At 36.8% G+C, this 13,827-nt stretch overlaps 1 protein-coding gene across 1 annotated transcript in view; it reads left to right on the forward strand.

The window, feature by feature from the left end:
* Nucleotides 1-6,223: 6,223 nt before the first annotated feature.
* Nucleotides 6,224-13,827, forward strand: part of CCDC141 (coiled-coil domain containing 141) — a gene marked incomplete at its 5' end in the record, with an annotated part of 102,122 nt that continues 94,518 nt past the window's right edge. Inside the window, 2 exons of the mRNA XM_082312438.1 lie at nucleotides 6,224-6,325; nucleotides 7,967-8,089. Of these exons, the coding sequence (XP_082168564.1) occupies nucleotides 6,224-6,325; nucleotides 7,967-8,089 (225 nt within the window). The remainder of the gene's footprint in view (nucleotides 6,326-7,966; nucleotides 8,090-13,827) is intronic.

Genomic DNA, 13,827 nt, shown 5'->3' on the forward strand with positions numbered 1-13,827 from the left:
TGCCAGCTGTTAAAACTGCTTCACTTTTGTATTCATCAGAGTGCCGCTCCATGGGCTGTGCAGCTTTTGTTTTGGACAACACCCAGTGAGACAGAAATGTTGAGCTTCCCCCGGGGTGCTGATGGGGTAAGTCCACTCTCCTGCTGATTCTGAGGAAACTGAAGTGGAGTTAACCTCCCTGTCATTTCTTCAGTAAACTTCAGAGGTCGTGCTGGTCTCTTCACCTGGGATGTAGGAGAGAATGTGATGTGATCACTTTGCACTTCACACTTGCACTTTTGTATTGTTTTCTGTTTTGTTTAATCTTTTCACCCTATTCAACAGTTAAAATGTTCATTGTTTATATTTTGCCATTATATTTACACTTGAATAGTCATCAAGTCCCTTTTTTCTTTCAGTCTTTCCTGTAGCTGTCACTTTAAAGAAAGGTATAACTCGAACTTGTGTTTTTTATTGTCTGTGACAGCAAAATAAAATCAAACTTGCTAAGAGAAGTGATACCAAGTAATTAATGTGTTTGGATTTGGAGACATCTTTTCAATGAGTTGGCTTAGAGGTACATCTGTTAGTCAGAGCTGCCAGTGGCTTCAGAAGTATAATGAGGACCTGTGCTCCTCTCTTATTCTCTTTCTCTTCCTTTCCCTAAGGTGCTTTTTGTCCTCTTCCTCCAGTTTATTGTTGTATGAAACTTCCTCAAGCTTATCTGCGAGGTAAAGAATCTAAAGAAATAAATTTTTTGCACAGTGTTACATTTAACAAGGAAAGGAGGTTCTTTCTGAAAACACTAATGTTTTAACACATTCTCAGAACAAGAAATTTGTTTTGCTGCAGGGGTTCTTGAGTGGAGACCCCAACACCTCAGTTTTCTATGCTGCCCGTCTTGAGTCATGTGCTAAGATAACAAGATAAGAAGAAAGCAGATCAGATGAGCAGTTCACCACCAAGCTTCCTTTATTATTTCTGTATATTTGAAAACAATCAGGGCAATTGTGTCCTCTTCAGGAATTCAAGTAGCATGATGCCTAGTGAATAAAAATGTAAGCAGTCCCTATGTGTCAGCATTCCTCTTTACCCTGTATATAAGCCAGGTAAAGAACAGGAAGACAATTTTTAAAATAACAGATGCTAGAAAGAATAGTCTTTGTTTATATAACATTTAGAAGCTGGAGTTCTAAATTTAAAGGCTATATGAGCTTTCTTAAAATGAGTGGAGGCTGAAGTGATATAACATGTGGTTGTAAGCCCTAGTTAAATTTGGTGGATCTCTTCTATCGTTTAATAAATAGTAGGGATTTAAGTACTATTTTGACAAGTGCTAGGTGCAAATAGCATGTATACTTTGTGGAAATCCTCTAGGATCAAAAAAGAGGGATATAGGGAAGAAAATGCTTTGGGATGAAAGAGTGGGACATGCAAAATTAATGACCAGTGGACTGAAATGTATCAGCTGTCATTGCTTCCCAGGTCTGTTTACTGTATGGTTTTTTTTAAATGTTGTCCTTGGAAGCAAACAAATAGTGATTTTGCTTTTAACGTTGCACTGAATTAGCGATGTTAAACAGTTTGCTGGTTTCTTCATCTCTGGTACACTGTTGGTTTTACAGTTAGCACTGTTGTTTTTTTTCTTTCACAGAGACATGTTCACTGTGACAAGGATGAACCAGGATACCTTTGCTTTTTGTCTTTTCTCTGCCTCGTCTGACGATGTTTTTTGGGTAGCTTTTTCTCTTCATGCTTTTTTCTTAGAGTGGTATAAAGTGTCTTCAGGACTGGTGATGAAGGAGCAAGAGTAGAAGGCTTGTTTTTGTTAGGGTGATGCACAGGAAGAATGGGAAGATACAAGCTATCATGCTTCATTGTACTTGTATGTTTTTAAGTAAAATGAATATGGGAACTATCAAACAATAATCCAGGCAACATGAACCATGGTTCATTCTTACCATTTTTTTGCTGGGGGGGGGAGCGGGATGTCTTTTACCCTTTGGGCACTCTTTCACAGCTATATCCTAGCCCCTTACTGGGACTTCTGTGCCTTCTCTTTCCATGGTGGCAAAGGTGGCACAACCCCCTTTTTTGGGGCCACCAGGGTCCTGGGCTCTTTTAGGGCTGCCTTGTCTTAAGCTCATGGACTCTAAGCTGACAGGAAAATGGCTTCTGCTTGTGCTTCGGCTGTTACCTACCTGAAGTTAATCTCATTTACCCTGGCTGGTCCTTTCCTTCCCTCCTGCAGGTAACAATAACCTTGCTTTTGGGAGTGAGGAGAGTTTCCCCCCCCCTCAGTGCACCTGCCCTGCCTCAGTAACCTTGGCAGCGGGAACTCTCCCTTAGTGTTGTGAGGGGAGCGAGGCCGGGCCGGGCACCCCTTCGCCCCGGGTGGTCCGGGGGTGGTGGGAGGACAGGCTTCCCTCGGCTGTGGCCTGTGTCCGAGTCTCGTAGCCCTGCTGGGGACAGCGGGGTAGCTTGCGCTATTCCTTGCTCTGCCTCTGGGTGCTGGGCAGTCCATTTGTGCCTGGCCCCCACTTGTCTTGCCTCTCCGGCCCTGAGTAAAAGGGTAATGCCTGTAAGTACCTTGGTTTCGTTCTTTTTTCTGGCAGCCTTCGTAGCGTGGTTCTCTGCGAGAAACACTTCTTTCTAATTACGTGTTAAGAAATGGTATTGTTACAATATGTTAAGATGGTATTACAAGTCACTGTTCCCCACATGCCATTCATGTACTTTTTGACCTGTGGGAGGAGGCGTCGCTGTTTCCCGCCTGCCTCCCCTGACTGCTACTGCTGCCAGCATGTTTTTTTATCATACTTGTTTTAGTTTTAGGAAAGACAAAACTTGGTTAGGATTTCAACCAGTTTGTCATCCTAGAAACTTACTCAACCAGTGTAGGGTAAAGAGGAGCCCCTTCCAGGAGAAATACCTGCCTCCCATTCAACCCTCATCCTTGTATGTGACCTCCATGGTTGCACAGTCCCCTCTTTATGAACCTGGGGAGACCTGCAGGCTGCTTGCTTTCATGCTCTCATGCCGTCTTTCCTGACGATACCTGAAAATGGTGCCCACTCAAAAGGTAAGATGGTAGAATCCAGCAAAAAGCAGCAACGACAGACTTGGAGAGGTCTGACATCTTTGTCCCTCATTCAGGTGGGGCTGCCAGAGGGAAGCAGTGTTTATGTACCTTTTTCCAAGCCACACAAAACCCAGCAGTTTGAGGTATGCTTCTTTCCCTTTTTCTCCTTCCCTCCCTTGCTGTGTATACCTGTTCTCCCAGGTGTGAGATGAGGAAAGAAAAGGAGACCTGTTACAGTTATAAACCAGTCAAAGTGAAGGACCTCACATCTTTGAGGCTGCAGGGAGTGAACTTTGTCTCTCCCAGAGGCATTTTCATAGCGCAGTGGCAGCTCCAAAGCTCTGAACAAAAAGCAATTTATCTCCAAGAAAGATAGGCCCTTTTCCTATGCATAACTGTCGAAACTGTGATTAGCGCACTTCCCTTGCCACACATGAGAGAAGGCTGCTGATAAGACACACTCCATGTTGAAAATTAAATGAGTTTTATCACGTTTACCTCTCAAATCCTTTTTACATACAGTTGTTACAGATAATACCTGACATTATTTGCACTAGAGAGACTTGATCTTTTCTTCTGTTTTCCTGAGATTGTTTCCTTTGTTCATTTGTTCACTGTCATTGTTTCTTGTGGACAGCTGGTGAATGCTAGTTTCCTCTTGTCATTCTTACTCTCGTCTTTCACACAGCAGTGGCAAAGGGAAAATATTTCTCTCTACTGACACAGATAGTCTGCCTGTTCCTGGCTTCTAGCAGGATTTGTTTGTTTGTTTGTTTCAGGCAGATGAACAGATGACAGATAGGTAACTAAACAAGACTGAGAAAGGTGTGTTTGTTAATTTTTGTTTCCCTGGACACAGCTGAAATGGATCATCATGCAATGCCAAAATCCTCAGTTTTTTCTTGCAAGGTTGTGCTATAAGATCTTTTCTGATTCCTTGCTACCTTTTCTCTGCCTGCTACTCTGATGTTTTCTTGTGTCTATCTTGTATGCTTAGCATAAGCCAAATAAATACAATATCCATGCATTTGTTATCAGACATTTTGAATCACTTGACTCAGCTGCTGCCAAACTTGCTTATGGTCGACTTCTTGAGTGTGGTGTTTTTCCATGATTTCTAGCTGTCAGCACTATGAAAAATGATTCCTCATTTAACCTGAGTGAAAAACAGCTCTTATGTCTGGCTACCCTAGTGAAATGATGGATTGGCCCACCTTGTGCCATGAAAAAGTACACTTAAAATGTGCTTCTGAGAGAACAAAAACTCAAGGACACACTTTGACATAGTACCAAAGTTGGTTTGTAACTCCTTTTATAAGACTAAAAAGAAGTCAGGCAGGTTTTTTCCAATCAGTTTTTCCAGCAGTCAAGTCCTGTTTGTTCTCAGTCCTGCCTGCAGGGTGAAAAATCCAAAGTTGCTTGTCCTCTGGGATGTTTTTTTGGAAATCTTGAGTATTTAGGAAGTTTTGTACAACGACTCTATCTTCTATTCAAACCAAAATAGGGCGTTCTCTTCTGTTTCAATTTTAAGGTTTTCTTCAGGACTTCTACCCTCCAGCTTTTGTGTGGCCATTACATTTCAAATGTTTTGTTCTGCCATACCTATTACATGAATACCCATGAGTCTCATGAATATCTATACGATGTTTCAATGGCAGGGGACTATGGGCTTCTCACAGGTGTTACAAGGAGTTTCTGAAAACTATGTGATATTTGTTCCCTTGCTGGCAACTTGAGGGTTCATGGTTCTGTTTTGGCATAAGGGATGGGAAAATTGTTGTTTTGATTTGCCAAGCCCATTTAGTTCAGCACAAACCACTACAATGTGCTTCTGGATACCCTGTTTGAAACTCATGGTTTGAAGATGGCAATCAGATTAAGATTATAATCTGCCAACAACGGCGGGGGGGGGGGGGGGGGAATGAACAAATGAACAAACAAACAAACAAAAAATCCCAGACTTTGATATAGCTGTTCAAATTATCTGAGCTACCCTAAGTTTCTTCCAGTCCAAAATATTTTAGAATTTGCTGCCAGATCTTGGTTTCATTGTAAGTGTATCTGTTCTAGTTTGCAATTAGCAAATCTAGTTTATATAAAAGTGTATGTAAATGTTATATATTTTTAAACAAATCAAGCAAGCAGATGCTTAGGGGAGAGATATGCGTGTAGTTTCTTGAGTGGAATTGTGTTTCCAGAGTGACCTGCAAACCTAAACACCAGTGTCACTTTCTCAGCTGTTCTGTGGAAGGAAACCTAGCAGCTGCTGTCTCGTACTGTAGGCTACTTGTGGCATGCTGTGGGCTTCTGGCAATAGAATTAATATGCCAAACCAATACTGTGATTTAAACATGTCTATTAATTTCCCTGCACTGAATAAAAAACTTAAGTGGAGTTTAAACAATTATTAGAGAGGTCTTCCTTATGCTCATTTAGAACAAAATAAAGACTATAGAAACAACTTATGACTAAATTGAAAAGCAGGTAAATTATGTTAATCTTAGGCAGGAATAAAACACTCCTTAAGAATCCACACAAAACACTTGGTTTCCTTCTCTGGTTGTTAGGTCACTATACTTTTAAATATTTTTGGATTAAAAATCCTCTCTCTGTTTTGATTCAGCATCCGACTTACATACACATGTTCATCCTGTTTAAATACTTTGACTCAGCGGAAGAATTATGTTGAGCAAATATATTCAGTAACCAGTAAACTAGAAAAAATCCTACTTGAAGAATGTGAAAATGTAGATTGTATAGTTGCATGTTTTGAAACCTCAAAACACTGGGTTTGTCTGTATAGACTCAATACTAAATTTTTTTCTAGTTGTTTTAATTTGAGAATCTTTTTTCCTTTGGTTTAGCCAGTGTCAGGTGATGTTCATGGAAGAAGCCCTTCACACTTCAGATGGTGACAAAAAAGAACAGGCAGCTTAATGCTACCAAACTAGGGGTGTGTCAAATCTCTCTCAAGAATGATAAACTCAATGGAGTTGTCTATTTTTAACCTCCTGTTCTTTCCTTTTGGCAGACTAATCAGTGTTAGCTGAGCTGTTTCACTGAATGAATCCAAGCAACTCTGTTGCTTTCTGAAATTAACAGTGGACCTTGCAAGAGTGTTTCAAGTCTGCTTTAATGTATGAAGTCCCATTTTGAAACACCATGTCAAATAAAGCCAGTTTGGAGCAGAAGCTTTCTACAACAACAGTCAGTTCAGTTGCTGTTCAGGCCGGGGATGCCAGTATTGTTATAGCTGTACTCAAGGTAAGGCAGCAACTGCTAGCATGTCTGTTCTTGGCTTTCTGCTACTCAGTGATTACTACTTCTTTTAAATGTTCTGTGCAAATGGATAGTTAGCATAAAATGATAAGGCAAGGTCATTTAATCAGTTAATATCTAATAGAGCTTCCTTGGAAGTCAACACTTGTTTCTGTTCACAATTTCTGTTTGTGGTGTTTGGTTTTTTGTGGTTTTTGTTTTGTTTTTAAATAGAATAAATAATTTGACAAGAATATGTAGGCTCTTAGAGGCAAGGAATTCCTCTTACTCTGTTTAAAAAGTAAAAGATAAATGCAGAGTGCCATGAAAATGTGTTAGTAAGCATGATGTTACCTTTAATCATAGTTGAGACTCCTCAAGAGTTAAATTGTACTCAGCAATAATTTTACATAATAAATAGTCTACCAACTCCATAAATGCAGATTGTGTGTCTTTTTTTGAAGTATTTGGTGGGGGAGAGAAGCCTAAACCTGATAATGAGTGGTTATTTTTGAAAGCTGTGGATTCATATTCCCATGTGTTTTAGTAAAAGCCTGTGTGTGTATGTACTGTGCTTATAAACACCTAAAGGCCTGTTCTGTGAGCTGGAATCCGTACCTGCAGCTTGCACAAAATTTGGCATGGGGAGTAAAGCTGGATGCCTAGGTACTGAATCCCAGTTGGAATTTATTGGCAGTTTGATTCTTCACTCTCCAAGCAGCTTGGAAAACACACTAGCCACAGCCACTGGAGTTTGTAATGCAGACTAAGGTGATAATGAGTTGGGCTGTCACCAAATTAAGGTGATTGTTCAGGATGGGGTTACCTCAGTTGTGCCCATGGGAAGGTTCTCTCCTATCAGTTCTTACCCTTCCTGGGAGATTCTGCCTGCTGCTGCAGGGGAGTAATTTTGTTGCAAGGAGGCTTAAGTTTAGGGTGAAGACATTTATTTTTCCCGTGTGCTGTGGGAACCATGGTAGCCTCCAGTGACATCACTGCTTCGTTCCTTATCACCATCTTCTACTTCTTAGACTGTAGCAGTTCTGCAACACAGTGAGGAAAGAACTAGCTATGCTTTGGGTTGCTGCCAAGCTTCCTTTCTTTGTGTATCCTCCAGGACACAATGGGAGATTGCTGTTTGGGTTCCTATTCCAAAGGCTATTAAGTGTCCCTGCTGCTAGTTGTGCAATCTGTCTCTATGTATATTCAGTATACAGGTATGTTGGATCTGTGTGATAGAAACAGGATTTGGGGTTATGGTTTTTTCATCTGCTATAATAGATTTGTACCTTCCGCCCAGCCCCCACCCACCAAGTTTCCTTAACTATCTATGCAATCTTCAGCTGAAAGGGGAGATGAGTTGGAGAAACATTTTTAGCTCATTGTGATAATCTTACTCTTCACAGGCAAAACCCAAGTCACAGTAGCTATTGGCTAAGAATAGAGTCTGGGATTTTGATACCTGTTTCTAATGAAGTGAAGTTTATATCATATCCTCTGTGTCTTCATTCTGCAATTGAATACATGTTTATGGGTCCCTGTGCTCCTATGACTATGGAAAGTATGTGTGACCTGAGAGTCTGTGTGAGTAAATAAATGAAGGAAAACTTGTGTTTTCTGAAGGCTGTAATTGTTTACTTATTACAGTGTGGAAAATGGGTGAAGCTTCAGCTGGCTGAATCAACACCAAATTTATTAGAAATTGGCAGCAATCAAGATGAGACTAAAAAACTACTGCAAGATCATGAATTCCTCCTAGCTAAACTTAAGGTAAGATGTGATAAGACCACACAAAAATACATCTAGTTATTATAGTTGAGGTACAACTGTTGGCATAGCTGCCCGGGCCTCCTGTTGCAATGTGGTTGTTAGGTTAAACTCCACATAGAAAAAAATATGTTCAGCCTTTGTCAGTGTAACAGTTCAAAGTTAGGGCTCTGCACTGGAAAAATATGTTCAGTGTTAATTACTGTTTTCTGACAGCAGCAGTAAAGATGCACTTTTTTTTCCACTTTACACATTACTGTCAAGTCAAGTGAAAAATTCCTATAGCCCTCAGTAACTGCTAAATATAAAGGAAAATAATAATTAAAAAAAAGACATTCCAATGTTGTGAAAAGGTTTATTAGATTATAACAGCTGTAAACACAAGCAAGCTCTTTGTAAGTGTGAAGCAGATATTCCAGGCACATTTTTATTGAATATTTATTGATGTAAGTTATGGTAAGACTTATATTGTAACACTAAATATTTCTTGTCTTGAGCTAGGATGATTTGAGCTAAGTAACAGACCTAAAATCAGATTTTAGCATTCTTGAGAGCAGATTATAACAACAGTGGCATTTGGACACAGTGTGATATGCTTGCATGAAAAAGCTGAATTATTTTAAATGTGGATGTTTGAGAAGAGTCTAAAGGCACCTAAGAAGAAATTTTTTTTTCATGTTTTGATAGGGCAAATTGACTTTATATCTGTAGAAAAATGAATTCCTTTAAAATCTTGGAGCTGTGCACAGCAACTTATCTTGATAGATTCCATCTATTTTATTTTTTTGAGATTACATAAAATTCTGATCTGAAAGAGCAAACGTGATCTGGATAGGATCAAGTGCACTTTATTTAATACGAGTGACTATGTGCTTCCCCAGTCATTGTAAATCTCAAACGTGAGGTAATTTAATACAGTATATAGAGAATGTAATCTAATATGGTGCATAGTGTGGATTTTGAACAGTATGAAGAATAACACTACAAAAAAAAAAAAACAAAACAAAACAAACCAAAACCCCAAACAAACAAACAAAAAAACCATTCAAAAACCAGAGAGGGTGGTTCTGTTATCTTTACTTATGCAAGAACCTCATCTTTACTGCCATCAGTGCTACACTCAGGCATTCTTGGAACAAGGTGCTGTACCCTCCTTGAACAATTCAGAATTAGCTGAGTTTTTACACAATGACAACAGGAAGAAGCTGAGTTCTGTCTCCTAACTGTCAAAAATAAATGTTAAAGAGTGGAAAAAGAAAACATAATAATTCCAATCTTTAAAGGAAAAACAAAGGTTCAAATAACGTTTTACCATCAAGTCAAGCCTTAAAGTGTTATATATTTATATAAAATGTTGTTTGTGAAGGGGAAGAAAACAATATAAGTATTGTTCTAAGAGGGACCTTGTAGGTGTTACTGAAAACTTGTAAGACCATGAACAAGGACAATAAAACAACAGTCCTCTCCATAGACTCCTACTTGAAATCATTGTATTGAAGAAAACAAAGAAGAAAAAAAAAAAGCTGTGATAGATAAAATCTTTAAACTAAAACTAAGTTTTGGGTATGTTTCTTTTCATTAAAAAATTACTTAAATAATGAAAAAATTAAATAATCCAAAAGCATGTCATACTTACTTGATGCTCATTCAACTGTTTGACTTTCTATTCCTGTTAGTCTAGATGCATGGAACCTTAAGTTTGTTTTTCATTTAGCAGAGTTTACCTTGTTTTCTGCTCACAATAAATAGTAAAATAGTAAAATTATCACAAATATTTCAGTTAATATTGATGAAAATGCTAAAATTTTTCACTCCTATTTGTGAGGCTTTGTGACTGATTGCTTGAACCCAGATGACTGATCCTTATTTGGATCCCCAAAGCTTAATAGATTATATCAGATCGAATAATGTATTATGCATAAACTGTTAAAGAGTGCTTGTCATTCAAGTATATCAGGAACAAATACTCATTATTTCATGTTTTATACCTGCAGTCCTTGCAAAATTCAGCATTGATTAATGAACATTTTATAAAAGGATTAAGTTCAAAATGACTATTTTTTCCTCAATAATTTAAGAGCTGAAATAATACAGAACTGCAATGTCGTCATAATTCATGCTGACTGGATTTTTAAGACATGACCCTTTCTGTCTTATAGTAAGCTGTTAACACTTGTCAGTAATAATTCAGTCTTAAGTTACTAAATCCACTCATCAAAAGTTTTTACAAGAATGATTCTCAGGCTTTGAAGTATTGATTATAGCAATTTTTTTTCCCCTTGGCATTCATTCGTGAATTATGTATTAGTTACGTGAAGGTGGATAAAGAGGTAGTAATGTTTCAGTCTTCAATATTTATGGCCATAAAGATTCAGTTATTTATGAGAGGATAAAAAAGCATTTAGAAATGTGAGCAGGAGAGGGGTTGAAACGATGACACAAAATTGCCGTTGTTTTGATGGTGTCCAGTATATGCAATTGTATTTGATCTTTTACCCTTAGTGAGCAACATAATTTTGTAAATATTAACAACAATTAATTATACAGGTACATGAATATTCTCCCAGCTGCAGTCATACCCAGTACAGTTTTTAATTCTTCCACATTGGCTACAAGTTATTATTTTCATTGACTATCTTGTTCCAACTGACTCTATCAATGATAGTCTATGGCAGCTTATAGCACATTTATTTATTACAGATCTTGGCATTTGGAATGCATTATAAATACTCTAAAAAAAGGTAAAGACAAAGCTAAGGTCTTGTGTTCAAGTAAAACTTGTTCCAGTTATGTGGCAAAATTGTGATATTTTATCTCAGGTTTACATATCTTTTTAAAACATATATATGTAACTGTAGTAAAGCTAATACAGCATTGTCCCAATGGCGAATTAGAAATATCTTGTTAGAACAGCACATTTATGAAAATGAAGGCTTCCATAAAATAAATTATGAATCTCCATCAAAAAAGATCTCTTAATTCAAAATAGTGTATTTATTACACTTAATATTTCTATTCATGATGATCTGAATTGCTTCAATGATTAAACTTGTATGAATTTGAAAAGTTGATAAATGCCATACTAGCTTAATTTGGTTTTTATCAATCTATAACTTTTCAAAGTAAGAAGATTAGAAAGTTACATTATAGCAAGAGGAAAAAAAGGGGTTTTTTTTCCTACTGTGCTTCATTAAAAAGAAGGGAGGATGGAATCCTCATGTTTTTTAATTTTAGAGCTAGAAATGGTTTACAAGTAGAAACAGTATAATTAAGAATTTCTCCACTTGGCTTCCCAGGAAATGGATACAGTTATATTGTGGAATTTTTCTGTCGCCTGAATTTAAAGTACAGCAGTGAGGCAGCTTTAAATTGTTTTTCTATTTCTCTTTTATTGTTGTATTAAAAAAAAATAAATAAATAATGTTTCCTGACAGATACCAGTGCTGGATACACATATGCTTAACTTTGCTGATTAGTTCAGTCCAATTTAAAGTTAAGCATTTGTGCAGGACAGACAAAAATTCCTGAACCAGCAATGGTTTGAATGTGAAACTAGTCCTGCTTAAGGGAAGAGTTAGATGATTAATACTAAACACATCTTTGGAATCAGTGCTGAGGAACCTATGGACTTTTAGAAGATAATTTATTGAATAGTTGACCTTGCTGGCATTATGCCATGTTATTTTGCAAACTCATTCTGGGTTTTGATCATCCTTTTGCTTTTTAGCTTCATTATTCTCATCCCAGTATATGTATTGTAAGTTATAACAAAAATATTCAGGCCAAAGTCTTTCATTGACTTCATACATTGAAGATTCACAGGTGTACGTAAGGACAAAATTTGGCACAGTGATGAGTTTATAGTACTTCTGATGCTAGAGGAAAAGGAATGTAATCGAGCTCACTATTTCAGGGAATTATTTCTGACTTAGCAATGTTAACAGGAGTTAAAAAAACCTAAACAACCAGTTTAACACTCAATAAGGTGGATGGTACTTTAAAGGGTAATAGGAACAGACTTGTTGAATGAGAAAGCAGTAATTTTTAGAACATTTCTTTACTGCTTTCAATGTTTGGAATTATTGTGCTAAAAACTGGTGTGTGTACTTTAGGGCATTAGGAAAAAACATATCGAAAATAGTTTCCTTTGATGGAATGTACTCTGTCATACTCATTACTGAATTAAATTTGTTCTATTGAATTTGGGAATTGGGAACACCCTACTATTTTAATAAAAAGCAGAATAGAACTTTTGAAAAGGTCCCCATTTCAAATGTTTATGGATTAGGAAACAGACATGTTATTGTTAATAGAGTTGAAAGAATAAATGCTGAACAGGAAATGGTAAAACTGAGACTAAACAAAAAACCCACATATGTGATGTTTACAACATCTAGTTAAAATTCCTTTCAGTGCTCTTGAAATTTCATTTATATGTATAATATTCATGTCCTTTATAGTGGAAATTATTATATTTGGTTTTGTTGAATTGTCATACTGACTACTAGTAGCCCACAAGATTAATGAAACTTGTTTAGCAACAGTGATTTAAGAGTTAAACTATAGTTCCGTTTCTTAATTTTGTTCAATGATGCCTAATTGATCAGGAAAATTTATATATGTCTGTCATTTGTTCTAGGCAAACTTATGGATTTGTTTTCCTTTGGACATAAATTTGGTGTTTGTAAGTGTTAAAGAATTACATATTCTTTTATAATAGATGAATTCATTTGACGGGTCTGGATGCTGCCAACAGTTATATGTATTCATTGTTGCAGGTTCCATGAACTGAAATAAAATGTTTCTTTTGAACACAGTTAAGAATTAAACATAAATGGTTTCAGGTTTAGAATCATAACCCTTTCTCTTTCTGATACGACCCTTCAGTCTCAACTAATATGTTCTGATTCTTAACTAATATATTCTGTTTCTGCTTTGTTAAATTAGACCATGTCAGCAGTAACAGTTTTGTTGAAAATATCAACTTCTGTGATTTCATGCAAGTCTTCTTTCCAACATTTGCCTCATCCTTGTTTAGGTGACCTTCAGCAGGTTTATATGTTCTGGAAATATAAATATATGTGTATATATGTTTTGATATCTCCTTCTTTACAATTTCAAAAAAAATATGAGAAGAATCAAAACCAGAAAAACTTGAGAGACAAAGCTTCCAGCGGGTAAAATGATGTTGCATACACATTTCTCTGCCTTTCTTCTATTCTCCATAATTCAGTTGTTTCCAATAGAAGCCCTATCTAGAGATAGCATGCTGTCTCAGTGTCTGAATCTCTCAATATTAATGCTTTCTGGATCACTTTAAAAAAAAAAAAAAAAAAAGACTCTGTGTGTGTGTGTTGCCATGCTTTTGGCTATGACAATGTTAAAATCCCCACTAGGACAAACAGCGGCATTCTTGGTTTGCGTCCAAAGTTCTGGTTTTTATCATGAAAGAGACTGTGGCAGAGCTGCTATAAAACAGAAATAAATCTAGCCTATAAACTTAAGTTTAAAACCAACACTATTACTAATTTGGCTCATAAACATGAAGATTGCTCCTAATTATTTTATTTACTTCAATTCACAGAGCATAAATTGCAAAATAGTAATTTATATGCTAATATCCAAGAGAAACAAATTAGAAAATTACATTCTTCAAAAAATGATAATATAATATGCTCATTTTTTGCATTTGATATCTTTTAAATAAGTCTTTCAGTTATTTCAAGTAAAAATATTTTCAT

This window comes from Platalea leucorodia (assembly GCF_965183815.1).
Source record: "Platalea leucorodia genome assembly, chromosome: 5".
Lineage (NCBI taxonomy): Eukaryota > Metazoa > Chordata > Aves > Pelecaniformes > Threskiornithidae > Platalea > Platalea leucorodia.